The 12798-nt window shown below is 37.3% G+C and overlaps 1 protein-coding gene across 1 annotated transcript; it reads right to left on the bottom strand.

Moving 5' to 3' along the window:
* Positions 1 to 3634: 3634 nt before the first annotated feature.
* On the bottom strand, positions 3635 to 5934 carry LOC113710230 (probable protein phosphatase 2C 24). Its single transcript, XM_027233123.2, has 4 exons — positions 4938 to 5934; positions 4491 to 4805; positions 4282 to 4387; positions 3635 to 4157 (listed from the first exon to the last, which is right to left on the bottom strand). The coding sequence occupies exons 1-4, from the start codon at positions 5436 to 5438 to the stop codon at positions 3826 to 3828; spliced, it is 1254 nt and encodes a 417-aa protein (XP_027088924.1). The 5' UTR covers positions 5439 to 5934; the 3' UTR covers positions 3635 to 3825.
* Positions 5935 to 12798: the final 6864 nt, after the last annotated feature.

Raw genomic sequence — 12798 nt, 5'->3', positions numbered from 1 at the left:
TCTGTAACCTTTCAGTGATCTGAAATTATTAGTAGGAACAATTGCAGATTTGATTTGCATCAAATCTGCGGCTATTGAAAGTTGTGATCCAAAGCACAACCGTCTATCTTATGGACGTTGGCTGATAGTCAGATGTCCATATTGACCATGTTCCCCAAGAAAGTTGTGTAACTCGTTCAGTTAACTTTGCTTTTCCAACATTGATGGAGAATTTGTTGACTGTAGAAATGCCTTGGGAAATGGTGGCCGATGCAGTGAAAGCAAAAACATAGTAAAATAAAAAGAGAACATGGATTGGCGGGCAAGTGTATAGGAAATGCAAGCCTACAAGGTGCTCAACGTATTCGTGTTCATTATTCAATATTCACAGTGTTACCTTGCTCTTGCTGCACGAGGTTGGACTTAAAGGTGCATAAAGCATTGCTGCCAAGTGTAGAAGCTGTCTCAAAGTCCACTAAACAACACCCTGTTATGTGCAAACACCACTGTTTCCCCCAAACTTTGCCTATGATGTTATCTGGGAGCACTAGCTGTTTCCCTCCATGGCTCAACTCAAAAGACGGGGATGATTTAAGGGTACTCACCCTACAACTTCATCCGAAGAAGTCTTTTTGACCTCATATTATACAACCGCCGTTTCTGACCAAAAAGAATGGACGTTGTCAAACATCACTGTACTGAAGATCCTATTTATAGTTCCCACTGTAGATGAGTGCTTTGGTGGTCTTAAGAGCTGTTGGTAGCAGCTGAAGGTACATGAAACCGAACGTGGGGCAATGAAATGAAAGCCTTTGTGACAATTTTATAAAATGTCTCCGATGATGGCACGCAACACCAAGAAATAGCCGTATCAATTTACAGAAATAAGCAGGCAGAGACTTTAGGCCTCTTTTACAAATCTTACCTACTCAAGATCTATTATATCGAGATTAAAGCCGCAGATTATGAAGCACGACAAATTCTGCCTGAACCGTTTTCTCGTCTAAAAGTTTTTTAGAAGCCTAAATGATCGTTCTAAAGAATCATTTGGTATGATTAGTGGTGCTAGCAAGTCAAGCTGCTCGCGAGTAAATCAAAAGCTTGACGCGAGCTCGGTAAAATCGAGCTCGAGTTCGAGTTCGAACTACTCGTTAAATTTAACGAGTCGAGTTCGAACTCAAGCAATAAGTACTCGAGTGCTCGCCGAGCTTAATCGAGTTTTCATATTTTATATTATATTATATATTTATATTATATTATATATTATATATTTTTAAAAAAAATTATAGATTTATTTCAAAACTCGAGCTCGAACTCGAGTAGCTCGGGTTTGATATTTACTCGAGCTTACTCGAGTTCAAATGAGTTGAGTTCGAGTTTAGTTTTATTTCATCGAGTCGAGCTCGAGTCCAAATTTTTTTACTTGATCGAGTTCGAGCTCGAGCATGGTGCTACTCGAGTTCGACTCGGCTCGACAGCACCTCTAGGTATGATGCAGTAGCAAGCTTTTGCCTTTTGCAGTTTTGCTTGGTTCGACTTGGACAATCATTTGGTATGATACGTCCGCATGCCTGTCAAAGTTTCACTCTCCACACAGTGGAGAGGAGCACGCACATACGAGAAAGATGTTTTGGATACCGGAAGGAATTGTGGGTGGCCGAGTCCAGTCCCTTGGAAAACTTGTGCGTCCAGTCCATCGCGAAAAAGGCTGCCTAATAAAGATGATGGACAACAAATAGGATGGGATCCTACTTTTCTTTACTACTGCTTTTGTACGGGCCGCGACCATGACGCGGCATCGTTCCCGAGCTTCCGTATCCCTTCCAGACCCCACCTTAAGATTTTTGACATTGACCACCATAATAGTAGTAATACTACTTCCCTTGTCATCATGAATCGAAACCCTAGAAAATATTTTGCGCACACAAACTAGAGAAAGAATAAAAGAAAGAAATGGAGTAGATGAAATGTAAGGGGAAAGCCTCCCTTCCCAGACATTCAACAGTAGACAATGATTAGGCCTTGTTTGGCAAGTAAATTTTTAGTCAAGTTTATCTGTTACAAGTTTTTTAACAATTTTAATTACAGTAATTTTTAAAAACTTTTCAAAATTTTTAAACTGTACACTTCAAAATATCTAAAAATTTACACACTTCAAAAAAATTTTCTATAACTTCTACAATAAATTACAGTAAAATTTTATATAAATATCCAAAAAACTCACTTGTAACAGCGACTGCGCGAACCCCACATCAATGTCCATATGTTTTACTGCTCGCTATTCTATAAAAACTGTGTCCATTCTAAAATCTAAATGCGCAGCCGGACCTTTCATTTTCATATTCAGGCACTACTCTGTTATGCGGCACGTAATTTAGAACTTGTTTAACTATGCCAGCCCATGGATGATGGAACTAACCAACCAACCCATCCTCTAAACGACACATGTCAGCGATGAACATGCGGCTACATCTTCCTAACTGCAATTAAGACCATAAATTTACGATTCATCACCCTTCTTGAAGCCGCAAGTTTGCCTTTACATCTGTACAACTGTGGAGTGTTAAAACCTTTTCTTAATCTAAGACTTGACAAATTATTTTGAACTTAAAAATGGAAGTCTTCTGTATTTAATTTGTCCATTTCGTCGATTGAGACTTCAGCTGCAATTGCAATGTATGATCCTGGGATTTAGGCTCTTAGATAACATAAGGCCCCAGCTTTTATAGCGCGAAATTTCAATATGCTACCCTCGATGAAATAAATAATTGGTGCAAAGACTCCTTGCTCAAAGCTATAGCTACAAATTTACTTGCGAGTCAGCTTGATCAAGAGTTGAAATCTACCAAATCGAGCTATCGAAATCTAGTTGAATATAGAAAAATTCCACTCATATTTATTAACTCTTGAACTGACTTGAATTCTTATTTTTTATTTTAATAGTAAAATCATATGCACATATATATATATATATATATATATTCCTAATAAAATATTTTATTTATTTTTAAAAATAAAATAATTATTTTTATTTTTAAAACTCAAGTAGATTTTAAATTTGAGCTCGACTAGGCTCAAATTTAAAATCAGTTTAAATTTTACGTGTCCAAACTCAGAGTTTAACGTTAGTAAAATGGAATCAAAATTGACTCAAGTAAAGTAATCCAAAACTAGACTTCTCTTTTACAGCCGTATACAAAGCACACCAAAAACATCCGTCTGAGACCAAATTTAAGTAATAATCACGTCGTGTACGGTCAAAGCGAACGAGTAGCATGTACAATACTTATTGTCCAAGCAAAAGATCAAAGAAAGCGGGGACTGAGGGATTTGTATAGGGTATCATCTTACGACCCTCGGCCTTGAGGACTGACCCACCATCGTTCTGGAACGACGGCCCCTACCCACCCTATATGCACTAGGCAAACAAATCATTCCGCCATTTTTGTGCAGCATGCAGAGATTTTCTACCCAAACCTACGTATTCAAATTTTAACAATATATATATATATATATATATATATATATATATGAAAAATAAAAAAGGTAATACTTCCAAACTAAAAATCTACGAAAAAAAAGACGATGCAGGTTCCTTTCATTTCGTTTCCCTTTGCTTCCATTCGCAAAATCTAGATCCGCACGAGACCTCAAATGGGAAAACGTTGTACGATTGAGATTTACAAAAGCCAAAGGCCATGTTAGGGAACCAAATAACAAGCTTGGTATTTCTCTTCCCATTCTTTGGAGAGATTGAACAAAAGAAGATGGAAAACATTAAAAATTACACAACGATTGATTTTTTGCAACCAACCCAAAAAGAGAGAGAGAGAGCTCTAAATCAATCTATCTCTGGAGTCTGGACACGTCCTTCCTCAGATCGATTACGACAACACTGACGTTGTCGGCGCTCCTCCTAGCCAAAGCCAGCTTTGTTAATAGCATTGATGCATCAGAACAAGCCTTGTCTGAATTCTCATTTCCCACCTCCTCCCCCGGCGAACACGGTGGTCCTTTCCCCTTCTTCAGACACATCCGAGCCACCCCGCATGCGGTGTCGTTCGACACCACGTCCCATAATCCATCACTTGCCAATATCAAACAGTCGTCGTCCGCCGTCCGATCTGTGATCGTCACCTCCGGCACACAGCTCACATATGGCTTCAAATAATTGTCACCTAAAAAATTAAACACCGCCCAAAGAAAATTTTTTAATCAGCTAATATTCCTCCATCGGCCCGCAAGAATTAATTTGAAAATACTGGTCTAGTCCAGTATTTTAATTACTACTATTAATTTTACCTATGGCTCGTGACATGGCAAGAACTCCTTGGACACGTGGACAATCCCAATATATTACGCGTCCACCGGCGGCCTGTATCCGATTCAGTTCATCTGGCCGATCCGGCTGTAGATTACAAAATGGTGGTGGGAAAACACACATAAATTTTAAAACCAAAGATGAAATATATATTTTAGTTAAGAAGAAAAGTGCCACGTAATGCGTTTACCTTATGATCGTCAGAGAGGGGGATGGCCTTGCCATTACGGCAAAGGACGGCACGAGAATCACCACAATTGGACACAATGATCTTATCTGGAGTTACAATTGCTACGACGGCGGCCGATCCAACTGCGTCGCATTCGGGCGTTTGAAGCTCGCAGCGGCAGTTGGAGGCCATCAAGCTGGCGCTGGATGTAACTACCTCCTTGTCCATACGAATGAAGCTTCGCTCCATTGCATTTTTCCATTCCGTACTTTCTTCTCTGCTCTCTAGCTCTTCCTTCACCAGCTCGTGCAACCGCTCTCTACACTTTGCCGCCACCTGTAAAATTCAAATTCTGCCGTCAATTTTAAGCCTTTAGATCCAAAAGAAAAAGGCTACCAAAAAAAAACTGATTCGTGTGTGCGCGTTTTTTTTGTCCTCACAGAGTATGTATATGCACACATAACGCACATGAGAGCATCCGTGACCGTCATAGACGGCGAAATAATGAAGCAGAGCGGCGTCTTCAAAGTCTCCGCGGCAAAACGAAGGACGAATCGCCACCGCGTCTTCCATATCTCTCCGCCTCCCGCAAACCGACGCCATTCCGAACTTTGGGAACGGTTTGGAATTGACAAGCAGCGTCGATGCCAATTGTGCAGTCAAAAAAATCGGAGCACCATTCAAAATCGGGGGGAACTCGTCGGTCATCTCCTTATTCATTCCGTTTTTCACCTTGGAGACAAGATTTTGATCCCCGACAGCGTAATCGCACTCCCGCGAAACCGACGCAGCCGGATATATCTCCAGCCTCGGCCGCTTCTTTCCGTTCTCCGCACCATCCTCCGGGTGCGCTACAAACTTGATCCTCCGGATCTCCATTCTCCTCCGCCTCGCCGCTCTGGAACTCGGCTTGCAAACCGACGACGCCGCCTCCCTCTCACTCGCCACTCCGCAACATATCTCCGCCATTCCGCGGCATGCACCTGCACCTAAATTCTTCCTCCTCCTTGATTACTACACACCAATCCAGCTCCAAATATTCAAAAAAAAATAAAAAAGAATCAAATTTGCTCCAACTTTATCTCTTCTACCTCTTCGTTTCCTCTCTTTTTTTTTTTTTATCTTCGTTTTGTTTTGATCTCGCAGAAAAGGAAAATGATGGAGAAGTAGATAATAAAGAAAGCAGTGGGAGGGGACAATTGGACCCCTTAAAAGGACACCAGTCTTCCTCTACTCTCCCTTTTATCTTCCTCTCACGGCGTACGCAGAGACCTCCTTAATTTTCCCGTTTCCTCTTCTTTAATTATTACTGTTCATTAAAAAAAAAAAACTCAAAAGCAGTAGAGCGCATGCTAAATGGGGATTGGACGACAGCGTTTTAGGTAGGAAATAGTAGTAGCAGCTGCCGCTGGGGTGGTGGTACAAATGTAAGAATTGAGAGGAGAGTTAATAATAGTGTGGTGCGTACCCGCCTAAATAAGTAGAGTAGTAAATCAGGGCCGTTAAAGTGTCCAAAAACATCTTCCACTCGTCGGTTCAAATACAACACGTGTAAGGGGACGGAAAGGCCCCAATACGTGGCCCGGCGGATTGAAAACACCACTCTATCCTTTATCAACGCTTCCTTTTCTGACACGCCTGTGCTCCTCGGACCACGTTCACATTTCTTATTCAATCTTCCGTCCCAATTATTTTACTATCATATTTTAAAATTTTAATTTTTTTAAAATAATATTTAATTGTGATATTTATACTTTTCTTGTTAATTTGGATTTGTTTGGATACCAAATTTTTCTAAATAATATTTCGTTTCCATCACAAAACACATTTCTCAACTTAATTTTTTATATTCTCAATCATTTTTAATCTTAATTTTAATCAATCCCTAAACTTTTTTTAATCAGATTTTTTAATGTCTATTTTTTTAAGTACACGTGTATAACTCATGGAGTACGAGATTGTATGTGATATTAGGAATTTTAAAAAGAAGGGGGGGGGGGGGGGTGGGGGAGGCTTATACTGAATGATGGGGTCACGGGGTCCAATCACAAGTGATTACGTAGCAGAAGAATGAAGGTGGGGGGCGGGGGGTTGGGGGACCCACTGGTACGTCTACGTCGTTGACACTCGGCTCGGGAGAATATTTGAATATCTCGACCTGTGGGGGGGGGGGGACGATGATGATGAAGAAGGTCGTCTTGGCTGTGATGGGAAGAAACATGACACGTTTCAAGAGTTTCGGTCCGATTGATTCATTTTTCACGTTCTTGTTTTGTCCTTTTTTAATTTTAGAGCTAACTCAAAATCTCATTCCTTTGTGATGCTGCTTTCAACGGAAGAATTTTTAGAGTACGTTCAAATACCTTATAAACATAATTAAGCATATTTTTTAAAAAAATTAAGGATATTGATTAGTACATTACCTTTGGTAGAAATGTCGCTTTATGAAATGTTTAAGAAATTTAAACATTAATATTTCATGTTTAAGAATGCAACATCAAATGTGTTCTATATCCATCACACCAACGATACAGGTGAACGAATATACTGCTCTACACTTGCTTAAATCTGCAGATATCTCAACTCATGAATATGCTTCAATTGTCTCTGATTGCATGTTCCTGATCTCTGCTCTGCCGAAAGTCATACTTAGACATGCTTATCGAGAAGCAAACCAGTGTGCTGACAGATTGACGAAACTGGGTGCTCAACAAGACGTGAATTTTGTATGCTATGATAGTATTCATTATGCTTTGAGAAATTTAGTAGATGCAGGTCTTAAGGGAATTTGCTTCCCTCATTTTGTACCTATAACTTAAGTTTGTTCAATATATAGTCTCTTTTATTACCAAAAAAAAAAAAAGAATATAAACTCTATTCTTTCAATCCCAAATTGCTCGTCGCATTTCGAGATTCTAATTTTTAAAAATAGTGAATTGAGAGCCATTTTAGTGATTTTGTTTTAAAAATTATTCTCAAAGATTCAAATGTGTTCTTTTTTGTTTTGCTTTTTTGACAAAATTGGCCGGCCGGTAGCCATTTGTTAGGTTGATAAACTGTTTGAAAAAGTCATTTTTAGTTTGCATTGGATCATTTCGGCGCCGGTTAACGAAATAGGTCGGACTCCGGAGTCCCCGTTTTTGGTTGTAGCCGCCGGGGAAGAAGACTCTTATCAAATTGTGTTACCTCTGTGTTTTATACTACTACCACTAACCACTGCTATTCAAGACAAAGTTTAACAACGTGTCCGTTCCTTGCTTACACGACAAATTTTACCAAGTTGATTTCGATATATTTTATGTAGGAGAAGAAATAGCTAAATATTACTCCGTTTGGATTAGCTTTTTTTAGGGTGTTTTTGAAAAATTTTACTGTAACAGTGTATATTAAAAAAAATTTTTATAAATTTTTTTTGAAATATTTGATATATTGTACGGATGAGATGTTTTTTTTGAGCTATTACTGTAATATTGTATTTGAAAATTTTATTTTTGAAAAAATGGTCAATCCAAACGGAGCAATTTAGTGATTAAAAATTGATACAAAGTGAAAAAACGAATTCCATCAACGTTCGAGTTAGTCAATTACTACAACTTCTAAGTGTACAAGCTAAAACCAATTCAGGTATTAGTAAACGAAGCAATATGCAGTTAGTTACACATGCACAGACAAAAGGAATGGTGAGTTTGGATACTGCTAATAAATAACTCAAAGATTAGTCAAATTGACAAGAAATACTTCTATCACGTCAAAACAAAAAAGAAAAGAAAAAAAGAGAGAGTGACTAAATAGTTTCCACACGTATTAATTTAATTTGTGCTGTCTCGTCATGCAAAAATATATTTTAGGACTAAAAGGATTTGTCTCATTTCCACCGTTAATTAACAGCTCACTTTCGCTATTAAGTTTAGGCACTTGGAGGCCTCTGTTAGGGTTGTGTCAAAGCAATTTTCCCCGTTTTCCTTTTCTCATAGACATTACTAGAGGGGGAATATCTGCGCATCGCACGGGTGGTTAAAGAAAATTTTTTAGGTGCTTGTGGTGAGCAAATAAATGAAAATAAACATAAGATAATAGCGCATATTAAGTAATACTAAGAAAATATTGCTTCAACTGAAAACCATTATGAAATGTTGAGTGTAAAGGCTAAAAAAATGTAATCCTGGAAGTCGAAAGGGAGAAAACTGAAGAATGTGAAGGAGGAAGAATTGAAAGAGATGCACAAACAATAATTTAGCAGCATACCCACATTTATTGACCGTTTAATTGGAATGTAAATAGTGTTTTATTACCGGTAGAGATGCTGTTTCAAATGGCTGAATTTCAGACATATGATCACCAAAATTAACCTACATTCCACAAATATTCAGATGTGTCTATAAATACAAGCTTTAAATGTACAAACATGGGGGTTTTAATATAAAAACATCCAAATACATGTTGCAATCAGTTGTACCAAAAGGTTAAAAAAAGCAATATATTTTTTAAATTTCCAAAATGCCCCCGCCCATGCGGTTGAAATTCAACTCTCTTTGACCAAAACTCAATCTTATATAGTATAAGGAATCGCAAATTACTACCACGACTAACCACTGAGCTTTGTCTTAATGTCGATAAAAAGGGAATTAAATCTTTTTTTCGGATATTCTAACCCTACTTACAGTAAAAAAAATTTAAAATGAGGTATCAGAGTTGAGTCTGTACACAATGAGGTTATTTGGATATCAAGAATTTCAGAAAAAAAAGGTCAAATTTTATTTTACTTATATCATACACATAAATTTTAATTATTATTTTATGTCACAAGTATTGAATCCCAAAAAATTTTGAAACTCTCCTTCCCGCCCTCTAGGATAGGAGAGAGGCTCTAAAAACCAAAAAAGTACGAGCTACGACTAAACACTGATGATTTTCCGGGTCCTCTTTACAGCAGAAAAAGAGAAGGCTTGAAAGCCGAAAAGGGAAACACTGACAGGTGGAAAGCGGAAACAGCAAAAGGGAAATTCCTTGGATGGATGGAGGAGGAAACCCGTCAAACTAGAGCAGGACAACACGCGACCCATCAAAGCAAGCAAAAGAATACAGAAGTAGTCGTAGGAGTAGTAGTCCGTCCTAGTATTTTTTTTTATCGACATAATAACTTTTTTTATTTTACTCGGAGAAAATTGAATCATCGTCATCATCGAATCAAACAAATGCAAAATTGTGAAACATTTAAGAAAATCCATCAAGGAGTTGGTTGTAGCGGTCGTCCTAGGAGCTTAATACTGGTAATAATAATACTGCAGGACCAGTTGCTGGCTGAAGCCATTGGATATCCAACACCTGTAAATTCTGGCTGGCAAGCAATTGTACTCTCTCCTAATTGAAATTGACACCCCATCCTACACTCTTGCCACGCCACCCACCTGCTCGCACTATTCAGCTGGTCCCGATCCACCACTTTATTGATTTTCACAAAATAAATGGCTTTCCTAAAATGTCTTCTTTCTTTTCTTCTTTTTTTTTTTTTTTTAAAAAAAAAACCTTTTAACTTAAGAAAAATGAGATTTAAGAATTGGGAGGAGGAAAGGGAATTTGAATATAGAACTTCTAATTCTTAAAATGTTAACACTAATTACTATTGGATAGAAAAATTAAAATGGTGAAGTCTTAATTGCGTAACCGCTGTTCTTTTTGCCAAAAGTTTGATAGAAAATGAAATGCCACATGCTTTTAAAACCGCCAAGTGCAACGCATAATGATACCGAAAATGGAAGTGAAACTTTTGTTCTGACATTTTGCACCCTGCATCATCTTCAAAAATACTGCAGTGTTGTTATCACTTTATCTCCTTAACATTCAGTGTCATTATCAATTTTCTCCTTAATATTATTGTCTTTTAGTTATTTGATCCTCAAAATTAACGTGTCAAACTTAACGGAGTTCGTTTATTAAAGTGAAAAGACATGTTTAACTCTTAAAATTATTATCACTTTACCCCTATAAACTATAATTTCATTATCAATTTATCCCCTAAAATTATTTTTTAGACAATTTATCCCACCATTAAACCAACATAGTAAGTTAAAGAACTTTAAAAAAAAAGTACCCTGCTATTTGTATAATAAAAATAATAATTTAAAGTGACTTTTCTACTTTTTAGTATTAAGAAAAAAAGTCAAAATATTAATCTCTTTCTTCTTAACAATCTTATTAATATTGAAAAAAAAAATAGAAAGATGGGAGGGGAAGAGGGAGAGGGAGGGAGAGAGAGAGAGAGCTCAATTTTTTTTTGAAAAAATATAAATAAGAAAGAATTAAATACTTCTATTATGTTAAAATTATTTCACTTTTTTGTTTACCACCAAATTCCAATCCCAATCCTGATAACCTTAAAGTAATATGTTAATATTAGACTTTTTTATTTTCTTTTTTAGCAAAATCTAATTTTTTGTCCCCTTCTTCCCTATCTCTTTTTCTTTTTCTAGTATTAATAAATGTTAAAACTAATTTGAGAAAATCCTTTTTTTTTATGTTTTTGGATCTTTTAAAGTGAAAGAAAAGAAAGAATAACCATTCCAACTTTTTATTTTTAATTATATGTAACAAAGGGTAAATACATTTAAAAAATTTTGATCATACTAGTTAGATTAGCGATGAGAAAAAATCATAGAAACTAATGTTAGGAATTTAAGCGACTGTATCATTACAATTTTAAGGGATAAAATGATAATAACATTATGTGATAATACTATAGAATAAAGGAATATTTTTATCTAAAATTTCTAACATATTGAGTTGAATTATTTATGTGGTGAAGTGACTAAAAAATAATTATAGAAGATAATATGATAATAGTGATATATAGTTGGGGGGTGGGTGTGATAATAACCCTTAGATATACAGCGAACAAGGAAATGACCAGCATGAACCGAACCAGAATAAACCCCCCGTGCCTTCCTCAATAAATCAATCAGCGGCATGATCATGATCGACATTTGATTTTGATAGTGCCATCTGCCTTGTACTATTACGTAACCGGATTCTTGAGTCTACCAAGAGCGGACACGCGGAATATCTTTAGGTAAGATTTCAGGCTTTTTAAGTCTTATGGTCTTGTGTCAGTTGTGTATACGATGTGCTTTCTTGCCAAAGCTGGAGGACACGTGTTGTGGAAGTAGGACGGTGGGAGAAAAGTATGTACGTAACCTGACCAGACCGCGACGACAGTTATGTCTCATTGATTCAGGGCTCTCTGTTCGGGTAATTTCAAACTCTTGAATCCTGGTAGTAAAAAGTTAGGTTAGCTTATAATCATACACCATGATGATGAACGTTCCAGGAAATGAGAGCTTTTCCATGATGGTAAACCAAGATTTTTTCTTTTTAAAAAAATAAAAAAAATAAAATCAAGTTTGGTCACTTTCAACTCCCATCATCATTTCATTACGGTTTAAAATATACCCCGAGATCATTAGTTATTTATAAAAAATATTTAGAGATATTTTATGTGGTGTGAAATTCGAAGACACTTCACCAACCCCAAACCAATATGTATTTGACGTTAAAGATGGTAGGTAGTATGCAAGCGAGCAAGGGACGAGGGGCCTGGACGGTTGTCAGACCCAGGCAGTTCATGGTCTGGATGAGGCCTCAAAAATTTGTGCGGGTTAAATCACGTCTTGTAACTTAATTTTCACGCCGTATGGGACTCACAAAAATATTGTTATAGTGTTACTCGCTGTTGTTCTATTGTTATACCTTGTACAGATGATGTAATGATGTAACACCTTCCGGAGCGGTTGTCAGAACAACCGCTCCAGCCCCGCGTCCGGGAGCAAGGCAAGGAGTGGTCTGAGTCTGACTGATCAATGATGATACGGTGGTGGTTCAGAGATTTGATAACTCCTGCATGCATGCTCCAACTTCAACCCTTGCCCGTCCGTGTCTGCATGAATCACTTTGCTTGTCATCTTGAAACGCAAACTCTCGTTGCCTGATATTGCCACGTCTCGAACAAAAAGGGTGGGCGACGTTTTTGCCATTTTTCATTATGGTCTTCCCAAAGATTTTGCCATTTTCTTGGTTTTGATGGTAGAAAGAAAGAAATGAGAACCGTAGAATTGAAAGTGACAGAAAGGTCGGGAGCGAAGATTTGATCACTATAATAAGTTGTGACGTTTTATTATTCTTGAACGAGAAATATTCCAAGTTAGGGCGGTTACGCATCACTTTGAATTAAATTGCTGAAACATGTGATTATATAGTAGTTTTGAAGTTGCAAAACTCGTCCCAAGTATTAAAAAAAAAAAAGTCGTTTTGTGAACCCAGATTTTATTTTTTAGGG

Source organism: Coffea arabica, chromosome 1e, assembly GCF_036785885.1.
Source record: "Coffea arabica cultivar ET-39 chromosome 1e, Coffea Arabica ET-39 HiFi, whole genome shotgun sequence".
NCBI classification, from domain to species: Eukaryota; Viridiplantae; Streptophyta; class Magnoliopsida; order Gentianales; family Rubiaceae; genus Coffea; species Coffea arabica.
The sequence above is the reverse complement of the archived record's forward strand: the minus strand, read 5'-3'. Positions and strand labels throughout refer to the sequence as shown.

Excerpts from the sequence above, each read along its gene's own strand:
- LOC113710230 (XM_027233123.2), bottom strand. The coding sequence starts at position 5,438 with ATGGCGGAGATATGTTGCGGAGTGGCGAGTGAGAGGGAGGCGGCGTCG. Across the intron at positions 4,806-4,937 it reads ACGGTCACGGATGCTCTCAT|GTGGCGGCAAAGTGTAGAGA; the intron begins GTGCGTTATGTG and ends TGAATTTTACAG. Across the intron at positions 4,388-4,490 it reads CCCTCTCTGACGATCATAAG|CCGGATCGGCCAGATGAACT; the intron begins GTAAACGCATTA and ends TGTAATCTACAG.